Source organism: Strix aluco, chromosome 13 (assembly GCF_031877795.1).
Source record: "Strix aluco isolate bStrAlu1 chromosome 13, bStrAlu1.hap1, whole genome shotgun sequence".
Lineage (NCBI taxonomy): Eukaryota > Metazoa > Chordata > Aves > Strigiformes > Strigidae > Strix > Strix aluco.
In genome coordinates, this window is record NC_133943.1 from 10,457,083 (window position 1) to 10,469,457 (window position 12,375).

The 12,375-nt window shown below is 37.1% G+C and overlaps 1 protein-coding gene across 8 annotated transcripts in view; it reads right to left on the reverse strand.

The window, feature by feature from the left end:
* SFXN1 (sideroflexin 1) overlaps nt 1-12,375 on the reverse strand; it is a 47,674-nt gene that overhangs the window by 7,799 nt on the left and 27,500 nt on the right. For 7 of the 8 annotated variants that reach the window (XR_012625052.1, XM_074839123.1, XM_074839119.1 and 4 more), the window contains 6 exons: nt 7,635-7,809; nt 6,822-6,992; nt 4,015-4,113; nt 2,849-2,924; nt 1,690-1,775; nt 333-460 (listed from right to left, as the gene is read on the reverse strand). Coding sequence is in view for 7 of the 8 variants with exons in the window: in XM_074839119.1 (XP_074695220.1) it covers nt 333-460; nt 1,690-1,775; nt 2,849-2,924; nt 4,015-4,113; nt 6,822-6,992; nt 7,635-7,809 (735 nt within the window). In the remaining variant the exon portion in view is untranslated. The remainder of the gene's footprint in view (nt 1-332; nt 461-1,689; nt 1,776-2,848; nt 2,925-4,014; nt 4,114-6,821; nt 6,993-7,634; nt 7,810-12,375) is intronic. The other variant, XM_074839124.1, reaches the window with a different exon arrangement.

Below are 12,375 nucleotides of genomic sequence, written 5' to 3' on the forward strand. Positions count from 1 at the left end.
CTCAGTAACTTGGCACTGGTCAAAGCATCTACTCTTCTTTAAACCAATTTCACTCAAGTGGAATTGGCTATCATTCCTTTGTTATCTGTACCTCTTCTGCAAAAGTATCCCAGGAGCTTTTCTGCTGTACTTCAGTGTAACACACTGTGGATATTTTCACAGTAAGAAACACACATTTCTCTGTGGAACTTCTTAACAGAAGTGTAAATACTGCCTGCATGACTGTAAGATAATTTGGCCTCTGAGAAAAAAATCACTTAAATAGAATTTAAGCACTCTCTCACATTAGGAACTGATAATCAGGAGCTGCACATGACTGCAGTTATTCTTACCCATGCCAGGAGCAGCCATAAGAATCCTTGATATAACCACCTGGGTAATTGCCTGCTGAGCTGCTTTTGTTGATTCACCCAGTCTGTTTCCGTTCTCATCTGTGACAGGGATTCCAAACTTGAGTTCCCTGTTGAATAAGGGGTAAAAATAAAGCAGTGACTGACATGCATTTATTCACCTTTTTTGTCCCCTTAAAATTGTCAGTTACAAGAATTACGGTTTTTATTTTATTTTCCAAGTTAGCTTGTTTGTAATGCTCTTTGGCACAAAAATTTCAAAAGGCAGAGAAAGATCTTAGGGAAAAATATACTGAAAAGTAAATAACTGAATATTTGTAACAGCAATCTGCTGCTTGAGCCTGGTCACATGCATTTCAAGGGGGAGGAAAGGAGATGTGTTATTTCTGCAGTCCACAGAAGGGAGAGGTTCCCTCAAAAAACCAATCAGAAAAGTGGAATTTTCTGGCCCGCTCTGGAAGTAGTCTGTCCTTTCTGCCAGACAACACAGGGAATACAGGAAGATTAGTTCCACTGAACTAAAACAGAAGTCTTTGTGAAAATTCCCCTCTGGCATTCTAGTCTGAGGTTTCATTTGAAAGTATAAAAGGACGCACAAAACAAACTACATTTCTGTAACTCTATTATTCTCTATTAGATCTTTTGCTCAAGTGCAGGGTTAGGTGTTAAACTCACATATTGGGGAGAACTTCTAGGGGAGTGAGAAGCAGACAGAAGGGCAGATATACTGAGGACTGCTTCCATTCTTCTCCTCATCTTTTCTAAGAGATAAAATGCTACCATGGATTGAATTTAATTGTACATACAAACCTTAAATATTCCCTTTTCTGCCCATAACCTTGTGTTTATAAGAGGATGCTTTTCATTTGTTTTCCCCCACTTCTATTATTAGTCCTAGTCAAATCAGAATACATATGAAATTTTGTTTCTGAGAAAGTACATATTTTTGTAATCTCAGATGATTAAGCAGGACTGCAGAGCCTGACTTCTATGACTAACTTCTGCATGTGGGTTTTGAAGCACCATTTTTGAAATGACTGTATTGTTCCAAAGTGGAGTTTGTATTAAAGGGTCCATGTGACCAAGTTTTGAAGGACCAGTACCTGGTTTCTGAAATCTAAGACTAAAGAACTCTATGGATATTTCTCTGAAGAGAGTGAAGATGTTCTGTTTCATATCTGTCACAACTAATCAGTCAAAACAAGATCATGCACGAGGTTTTTGCAAGATTCTGAAACAAGTTAAAGATATATAATGTGCTTTATTTAGTAACTTGCTGATCTAAAAACTCAATAACATCCTTTCTTCTAGAATGAGTGATCTTTGTTCTTTTTCCTACCTTTGTCTCATTAGTGGAATATTAATGCAGTTAGCAGCAGCAACAGCAGCAAAAGGAACAAACCGTCCTATAAGAGGTGAGACATGCTGTAAAACACATAGAGAGGGAAAAAAGACAAAAAATTTAAAAAATTATATAATAATTTTCTTTCCCAAAGGTCATATTAAAATGCTTCGTGTGCTAATGATAGATCAGACTTATTTCCTTTAAATTAAAACTCAATGAAAACTCACCGGTGGGGCAGAGGTAAAACAACAAACAAACAAGACATAAGTCATAAATATTTGTGAGTGAGCAGTGGCAGGAGACTGGCAAAAACAATCTTAATTTAGTAGTATCACTGCAGAGAAGCTTCAGCTTCTGAGCATGCCTGTCAGCCCAAGAGCAACACTAAATAGACCTTTAGTGTTTCTGTGGGCAAGGTCACAGCCAGCAACATCCATACCAGCTGCTTTGCATCTAAAGGCACTGACTATGAAGGCTATTCATTTCATCAATGTTTTGTATAACCTTAATTCCTCTGCTTAGAATAGTCTCTCAAATAATTTGTCAATTCGATACCACTCCCAGTACATTAAAACATAAGCAGAGGAGTACAAAATACGTTTTTGCTGGGGTTTTTTTTGGTAAAGGACCTTTTCTCCTTGATTGTGTTGTGCACTTGTTTAAAGAATTTGAGTCTTCTGCATTTAAGAGCAGCACCTCTGACAAGTTCTTCAGCCAGTCTGGAGTAGGCATCCATGTTTGTAGAAGTGATACTGCACCTTAAAAACACACCTATACAATTTATGGGATAATGAGTCCATATTGTTGCAATTACATATCCACTCTAATTAACTTTCAAATGCTATTAGATACTCTGATATGTAAAAAAGAAACTGCAAAAAAGTCACCTTATTAGATACAGTTTGTATTATCAAGACACAAGGCTGTTTGATATACATACAAGGAGGACAAGGTGTTTGAAATACATACAGAACCATCTACATGGGGCAAAAATAAGGTTGGAATCTAAAGAAGGGAGCTTCCAAAGGCCATTACAACTCCATACTGAGAGCTGTGCACAACATGACACAGATACATAGGAGGAGAAATGAGCTGTTAGCATCTCATAGAACACCGAAGTCTAGCTAAGAATGGAAAAAAATATCAGCAATACCTTTGTTAGTGCATTAAGTCCTAAAGCTGTTGCGACAGCACCCGTGGTAGCGGAAACATAGGCTGTTCCCAGCTGGCTAAAACAAAAATAAAAACGTTTGCACATGCACAACTACATTTATGTCACTTCTAAAAATAATTACATTTCACACATGTAGTTACGTGCCCACGTGCCCACCCCCCCACCCCCCCAAGAAGTAGACCTTTCTGTGATACTGCAATAAGATGTGGATGGAAGATTCACTAAATTAAACACTTTTCTTTCACTAGCAGTAAAAATCACATGCAACATCTAAACATTGAATCAGGTTCTGCTGGTTCTGCATTGCTATCTGTTCAGCATTTTCTCATGTGTCTGAATGAACACCTTGAAGGATTTAGTTCTGTATTTAATTTCCTAATTGCTTAAACTAATAAAATCAGTTTGGATTTCTAAGGCCATGTCTACAACAGTAATTAAAATCAGCTGTACTGAAACCCATACATGCAGATTAGCTATGCTGCAAACACCCAAATCCAACCCAATCTGCCCTAAAACACACTTTACATACTTCCCAGCTAGGAGGTGCCTGTATATCTTCAAATCCACTGCTTCCTCCTGGACATCTATAAGCAGTTCAGCCTCAAAACCAGAAAGTCAAGCACTGCAATTCCAGTCTCCTATTCAAGATTTCTAGCTCTCTGCATCTATTTAATATCTGTCTTTGCCTTCAAGTAGAAACAAGTCCTGTGCAGACCAGTTCCCTGAAGTGTTCTTTTTGTAAATAAGCACACAGGGTGGTGTGTGCTATACTGCAGGGCACTGGGAAGATGGCACAGAGAGACACCCGAAGGTCCACACAAAACATCAACTTAGAAAAATCCTGGTATAACACCAAACCAATGAGGCACTTTCAAATGGTTGACTGAGCAATGCACACAGACTCCTGTTAAATCCTACACCATTAAGTGCTTATGATCAAGGTGCTTAGGCTTATCTTAAGGGCAGAAATGGAGTTTCTCACCTCCACGATTCTCAGACTTCTCATCTGTGCATATCAAATCAAAAAAAAGCACAGGTGAAAAGACTTATCCCTCTATCACCTCAAACTTTAAAGACCAACCATGTTCCAGCACATCAGAGAGCAACTTACAAACACATCAGAAGTATGTGGTTCAGTGTCTGACCTGACAGTAATTGGGGCATCACCACTCCTGTTTGTGTAATTCACTATAGCATTGAACGACTGGTTAATCCACTGCCAGAAAACCACCGCTGGTGTCGTTCTTGAAAAGAGAAACAATTATTATTATTATTATTAAAAACACAGCTGAATCAACAGCACAGAAAAATGATGGCAAATCAAGAAAAGCCAGTGCAAGCAGTAAGCATGCAGAGGTTCTTGTTTATCTGAATGAAACAATACAGTCAAAGAGATACTGTCTTGACAATGAAAGTACTACGAAGAATAGAATTTAAAAGTATTGTGATTAAATAGCAAGGTTCAGTTGGGACAATGGTTTGTTGTAGTAACAAAAGCATTATAGCAAACTGCTCTATGAAAAACACACAGAGAAATATGAAACACTAATTTCTAGAATACTTTCCCAGGGTTATTATTCCTTTACAGCCTGCTAGTTGTCTTTGGAAGCTCCATAAGTGACTGAGAGGTGGATTTTAGGCGACAGGGTTTATCCTCTCAGTCTTCAAAAAGCTATTATGATGCCTTTTAATAAATCCCTGTGACACTAAAACATTCAGTCACATGTAGAAACAGATTAAAAGACACTTAACTCCAAAATGAAAAGTTATTTTCATGAAAATACCTGCATGTTTAAGAAGTACAGGTACAGCACAGAAATTATTCAGGTTCAGTACAGCATGAACCAGATGACCAGTCATCAAAAAAAAGCAAACCAAAACAAAAGCTTCAAGGAATCCTTATAAATTCTGTCAGTGCCAGTATGCAGATGCCTTAGGACAAAAAGCTGCTAACTTGTCAGCATGGGTGGGGGGCAGCGAAAAAACCAATATTCTGTACAAGTTGCAGAGTCCCCGTTTAACAAGCTAATGTAGTCCCTGTTAAACTGCAGATATAATAATTTTACAAATAGTTATGCTGATAAATTACAAAAATGACAGTCAATTTTTTTCACAATGTACAGGGCTGTCTCGTGGTGCGATGAATGCTTCTGCTCTCAAACTAGTTAGTTTATCTAAACAACAGGACAAACTTATGAAAAAGAAATTCACTAAGGGCCATTAAATAAAACACTACCTCTAGATCAGAAAGTTCCTGATGCAGAAACAGCTGGAGGCTAGGAGTATACCAGGGGAAAAGTGTTTCCTTGTGTACCAAGACCACAAACTTTGCCCCCAGTGGAGACACCACTGAAGATTCTGCTCCACCAGAATCTGTCAGGGGAACCAGGCTACCAAAAATAGCAGTTGCTACTGAAAACTATTTCCTAATTATTAAAATAACTTTTCATAGGACTTTAAAGCTTATACGTAATTAAATTATTTAATAACACAGGCAGTAATGGCAATAGGAACATGGTTCTCATTGGAGGGCTGATATGGAAATTGAGAGTGCTAAAGAAGCAGTAGTTGTAGCAATTATTCTGTAACAGATGGGAAAGCAAAGAGGAGATGCTAGAGTAGAAAGTGTGTGTGTATATCATGAGGCTTTGGTTCTGAAATGGGAAGATATGTTATTTCTTTAAATTGAAAAAAAATGAAAAATTTGGAAGATTTGAAAGTGTACTCTTATTCCCCCTGGTTTCCAGTATCTGAATGAGATGCCAAAGTGATAAACTAGCTGGATTTTTTCCATCACTACTACTGTTCTTCCTTCTTTCTTCCTGTGCATGTACAACTCTTCCTGTCTCATCTTTTCCTGTTTCCTTGCTACTAGTGTGTAGAGGATGTTAGGCCTGCTATAAAGTTTAGGTGGGACTCACATTGCCTTACTGCACGCCCAAGAGCCCTCGTAGGTGTAACGAGGAATTTGCTTCTTCCAGTGGCCAGCAATAACCAGAACACAGTGATGTGCAGTAAGATGGAGGCCACACTGCATCATCCAAGGGCTTCTACACGATCCTGTTTGCACTGCTGAGCGTTTGGTCCAAAGAAACCAATGTCTTCCAGGCTAATAAAGCACCTAGTTTTGAATCTGAGTGACTACCGATAATGCAAAGAAAAGGTATATAGCTGCTATAAGTATTAAAGATAATAACAGAACATGCATAACAGAATAAGCAGTTAACAGGAAGCAGTGCTTGTGAATGGGCAGCTGTACTGATGGCTTTATTCATATTCTTGACTGCTTTTTAAAAACACACACATATATACGCACCATTCAAAATAGCTGTGCCCTTCTGGAGTGTGAGTCAAGAATTTGTAAAATCTCAGCATCAGAAACACTATTGTCATTTCCCCTGAACCTCCCACCAGTTCTTGCTAACAAAGCACTGTGTCACAAAAATATTTCTGACATGGAGTCTACTAACAGATGATACTGGCTTCTGCTGTGGGCTTCACTGTACTGGTGATTCAAGAACTATTGAGGAAATGGAAGGAACAAACAGGAGCGGGAGAAACTTGATGGCTGATGGACCAAAGCATACTGAGTACTCACTTGGCAGACAGAACATCCTACATGCCAGATCTCTAAGGTTAGAAATTCCCAGGTATCTCCTCCTCTTTGTCCTCCACATAACTCTCCTACATGGATGGGATTTTTGAACATTCAATTTTCCCAGTTTGAGGAAAAGTGGGATGGTGAAGGAGAGGGGCTAAGGGCTTATCTCTCAACTACTTCCACAGGAAATCATTAATCAGTGTGAGGGAATGCAGAAAGAGAAAAGGAAGCAAAATGTTACATTTTAAAACATTTATCATAAATCTTCCAAAATGGTCTTTTGACAAAAACATTGATTTTCACTTATCTAATTTGTAGGCAAATATTTTATGTTATATTGCCATCACTTACCTATAAAAGGTCATCATACAACCTGTGATAGTCATGTTCATGGGTACCTGAGCTGACATTCGGCCAATCAAGACCATCTTTTCACCAGTGTCTGGGTGAAAGGCTGAATCATAGATATATTTTGCTCTCCACAAGTCATCTTCTGTCAAGCCAGGTGCCACGATACCTTGTCTTGGGACAAGTTAAAAAACAAAACAAGCAACAGCAAAAAGTACAACTGTTATAAAATGCTGCAACCTCCAGTGACAAATGTGACATCAGAGGATTTTGGGATGTTCATGCTAAGTTAATGTAACCTCATAGTTGGCTTGTAGATCTTCAGCTTTTAAATGGACTGGTGAAGTAAAAAGAATCAAAACTCACAGCAGTGCTTATGTTGGCTAAGTCCATATATCCAGCACCAAATTTTTGTTTACTCAAACTTGTACTAGATTTTAGAGCTAAAATGTAGAGCTAAAATCTCTGGATTCATTAGCATGAAACTCTGAAAATTTACTTTGAAAGTATTTAGGAAACTACTTGCTCCAAACTAGAACACATAAGAGGAAGTTTTAAACTCTGTTGTCATATTAACTATTTTCAGAATTAGACACTTTTGTATTTCAAAATACTTTACAGGGGTTCTCAGATGACATAATTTCCCCATTCATTAGCCAGTTTGTTTAAAAAGCAAAGTGTGTCAAACTCCGAAATAAGAAGAAAGAGTGGTGCAATGAATACAGTGTTTTAAATATTTCGTTTTAAATATATAACCATGTACTTATCATTGACATGGACTTTATGGGACAGCAGTAAAAGTGATCAAGGCCATACCTGTAATCATGCACAATTTTTCTTGCATTTTCCAGTTGGGCATCAGATAACAAAATATTCCGGGGGTCTGTTACAGTAAAGAAGTGACTGGCTCGTCCAACAAAAGTGCTTTGATCCCATCGGGGCTCCTTGATATTAATATTTAATGGTATATCTGCTGACATCTTCAAAAACTCTGTGAAGAAAACATGAAAATTTGCAACTCAGAATTCCACTTATCTCATAATGTATCTACAATCTGCAGGATGAAAAGTGGTTATGCTTAGATTAAAAAAACCAAACTGATGATGTCAGTTATCATCATGGGTTTTAGTGAGGTTGGAATTGATAGAACTAAAGAAGCAAGAAATTACTTAAATGTCTACAGATGTGTTTCTGTGCCTGTTTCCCCAAGACATTTATATATTACATCTTTGTAAGAGTATGAGTATCTCATTATGAGATAGAGGTACATCATGTACAAATATCTGAGGATGAGGCAGATGCTAACAAAATATAGAAATTTATTAATAAATAACAATATACTAATCAGAAGTGTGCTTTATTTCAATGATGAATTAGTGTTTGCTGAAAATACTGTCTTGAAGGGAAGGAGAAATTCAGTATTTCAAGACATGCCCGAAGAGCTCCTATAAAGTGCAGTGACGGAAGAAATATTTAATAAAATCCAGTTAACTTCTCTGGCATAGCAAAACAAAACAAAAATTAGGAACACAAACCCAACAATTTATTTTAATAAATGTTGTTTCTCTAAATCCATGTTTTAACCAAACAAAGATTATATAATGCAACAATTTGCCACATTATAAACACATGACCGGATCTCCTAATGATACTTCAAAGATGGTTAAAGAACTACAGTGAAGGGCACTGAACTAACATAGTTGTGCATTTATGGGGCCTAAAGCCCAGAAAATTAAAAATTACTTCAGGATGACTAAGTTTACTTCAATCCTTCATCTAATGAAAGGACAGTCCCTGCATAGCACAAGTTATATGAACTTTAACTTTCTCGAGAAATTTCTGCAGCATATTCAATAGCCAGTTAAAAAAAAAAAAGACCATCCTCCAAATAATGCTTGTAATTCAAATGGCTGAAGTAAATTTGATCTCTAAAAATACAGATTATATCACATAGCATTTTTTCTGTTTTAATAGGAAAAACATCACCATGAGGACAACTGATACATATGGTGTAAGCTGCCACTGAAGAGTATTTTCTTTTTAACTCAAGACCACCATGAAGTTGTCTGAGACATTTTGGTCAATTTGATGAAACTTACAATGAAGAACAGAAAAAAATTCACAAAAAGAAAGTAACTAATCATGTAAAGCATCTCCATCATAAAAAAACCCCCATGAACTTCATGGGAGAAAAGGAGAGACCATTCATGAAATTTGAGGAAGTTATTGTCCATCTCTCAAACGTAATTATGATCCTTCTCTTCTACCTCAAGTGGAAAAACTTGGAAGTCTTTGAAAAAGTAAACTACAGAAATAAAGGCTTAACTCTCCCCATCTATCATAACCATCCCTAACTCATCAGCTTCAAGCAACTGGAAGGAGGAGGAAACTAACAAATATTTACAAGACACTACAGACCAGCATTTCTAGCAAAAAAAAAGACCACCCAAAAGTCCCCCAAAAGTCTGTTCTTGAAAGTGAGCTAAGTCAGCTCATAGTTCTACAAGAAGGAGATTATACACCTTTGTAACATCTCTCACAGGCACCATGAAATCAACTTTTTAAGCAGTCGAGGACTGTGTAAAAAATTATTCTGCCTTGAACCACTTATCATTCTGAATGGGTCTCAGAGTGGGAATTATTCAGGGAAAAGTCTGTCTTCCCTGCATTTACCCAGACTTAACATTTTTATGCTTATGTAATAGCACAAGCATGACTATTATTTAGGACTTCTGTGGTTGCTATTACTGTGATTTAATGACAATGAAAACCTAGTGGCCACATACTATTTTATGGTGTACCGTACAAACAATAGGGGAAGTATTTGATTTTCTCATATGCCAGGAAGAACCACCGATGACATTCAGATTGCTCAAATTCTTCTCAATGTTACATGTGCTCAGGAAGTCAATAGAAACTGTGTATGCATAAGCCTGATGGCACTGAGCACCAGACACGACTGTAAAGCTGTAAAGATAAGGTTGCAAAAATGCAGAATAACTCCATTATACACGAAGATAAGCAATGTTTAAAGAGGATTTGGCAAGACCATTCTACTCAGCACTACTGAATATTTGAGGCAAAGTTGCACGTGTGGTAATGAAGAAAGCGAAGTAACCTACTGCTAGTACACCAAATTTTGAGAAGCCAGAATGGATTAAATAAATAATAATGAAGGGTTGTCCTTCACAATCACAGCATGATTAACAGCTGAATGATGGAAATGTTATATATCAGCTAGTATTACTAAATAAGTTTATTACAAATTTATTAGAAAACCCTAATTTGGTGCCACTCAATAAAAACATCCTTCCTTTTGTACATTTATTGGTAATTAAGGTTTCTTTAAGTTAAACAATCAGTTTCTATTAAAAACTCAAGGAGTTTGTTTTTACCAACTGAAAAAAAACAAAAAAAAGTTTTAGGATCTTTATGTATTATTTTTATGTTTAGCTGGTATTATTTCTGATAGAACAGTGAAAAAACAAAAACATTAAATAAGAAAGATCTCTGCTTTCTACCAGACTCAAGCTTTTCTTTGAACAAATAATCTCCAATTCTACAGAACAGATCTTATTATTGAATTTTACCCATGCTAAATTAATTCGATTAAAAATCACATAAAAATTATAACTACCTGCTCTCTAAATTTTCCTTACATCAGGAGAAACTCAGAGCTGTATACTGGCAAAGCAGAGCCATTTGCCTTTGCAGTGTAGAGAGCAGTTGTGTAAAACCAAGCTGTGTTGCTGCAGATATTGCTGAATTCTGGATAATCATGAACTGACAGCACAGGCTGCAGGTAGGACACCAGTGGGACTGCTTTTGCTTTTTCCTGATAAACTGTATTAAGAGTTTAAATGCTCAATTAATCCTTTCCAGACAAGTTTAAAATTCCCAGTTTCTACTCCAAGTCATCATGTGCAAGGTTGTTTCAAAGACTCCCAAAACAGTATAAGCTCTCACAGCTTTTATTGCAATAATTAACACCCCCCAGCTATTTGACAAAGGCATAAATCATTCTGAATGCTTGGATAAAGGAAAATATACTGAAGTATCTCCAGAAAATGGTACTGTTAAAAACACGTGATCATTTGAAATCACAAGGCCAGGGTTTTCTATGCCCGTCTCCACCCAATGCAGTGCTCTTTCTGTATTGTGAAAATATATGTGAAACCAGAACAAGTGACGAAATAAAGCCAGTTTGTACTAACAAAAATTAAGACCTTCTTATGACCAGCACCGACCTGACTGAGAACGGAGCACACAGAGCTGGATTTATGCCTTTCTTAAGAGTTAAAAATCTCTGTTCACTTGGCACTGACCCCAAGCAGCAGCTCTGAAGCCCTGGGTACGATGAAGACTCCTGCAGTGCAGTGTCTTCTTTCCCACCAGGTGTATACTACATGGAATATGAGCTATTTGCTGCAGTAGGTTATCACATACTTTTAGTTTAATACAGTAAAATGGTACTGTGAGGTGCAACAGAAGAACATGCTGATTGTATTTGGTGAATGTTAGCAATATTTAAAAGCTATTTGCTCTATAGTGTTTTACCTGTTCAGGAGGTGATCCACTGCTGCATAGAAATAGCTGCCAAATATGCGTTTCAATGATTAAAATGAACATTGATAAATTTATTTAATATATTAAATCCGGCCTACTGAATACACTTTCTTGCTCTTTCACTACGTCATTTTTCCCTAGTGGCTTTCAGTTTTTCTTTGGTACAAGAGACCTCAAGAAAAACATTGTTCCAAAGGCCTGTTCATGTATTAAAATTTGCAGTCATTAACTCAAATAAGTAAGCATAAAGCAAGTATACAAGGACCATCAGCGTTGCTGCTCCAATTTACAGTAAATACAGTCATGATTCAACAGCTCTCAGATCTTAAAAGTTTCACCATCAAGTTAGGGAAGGTCCTAAAGCTTCCCAACATACTAGAAGGCTAATAAGTGTGGTATAGTATGGGAAAGTAATCTTTTCCTGCTTCTTCCACTCCCTTTCACTGTTAAGTTCATTACTGTACAGCAGCTTTTATTATGGTCTTTACTATATGCTGAGACAGGATTTCCCTACGGTGAAACAATAAATCTTACAAACTTCAAGAAAATAAGGTGCCATAGCAATATATCATTTACTAAGCTAACCCTGAAGCATGAAGGCATTTGTACCAGAATTATAAATAACTGACATCAGACCAGTAAAACCTAACACTACTTCTTTTTGCAGCTTACTCCAAAGACATTTAGAGATGTTACCAGCTTTCCAGCACTGTTAAGGAGCATCCTTCCCCCCACACACAGGTAAAAGAAACAAGTAAATAACATAACTTGGCTCAAGACCACAGTCCAAGTCACAAATGACAGAAGAACCTAGAACTCCTGACCTGTGCTCTAAGTAGTGCTGATATGGCAAGACACAAGTTATTATTTCACAAAAGTAATGATGAGAGATGAAAGGCACTGGATAAGAAGCAGAGAATTCATCCCTCACTTCCAGCTGAATTTTCTTGTTTTTCTATTCCATGTTCTTGTTTGCTGTAAGTACTTCCAC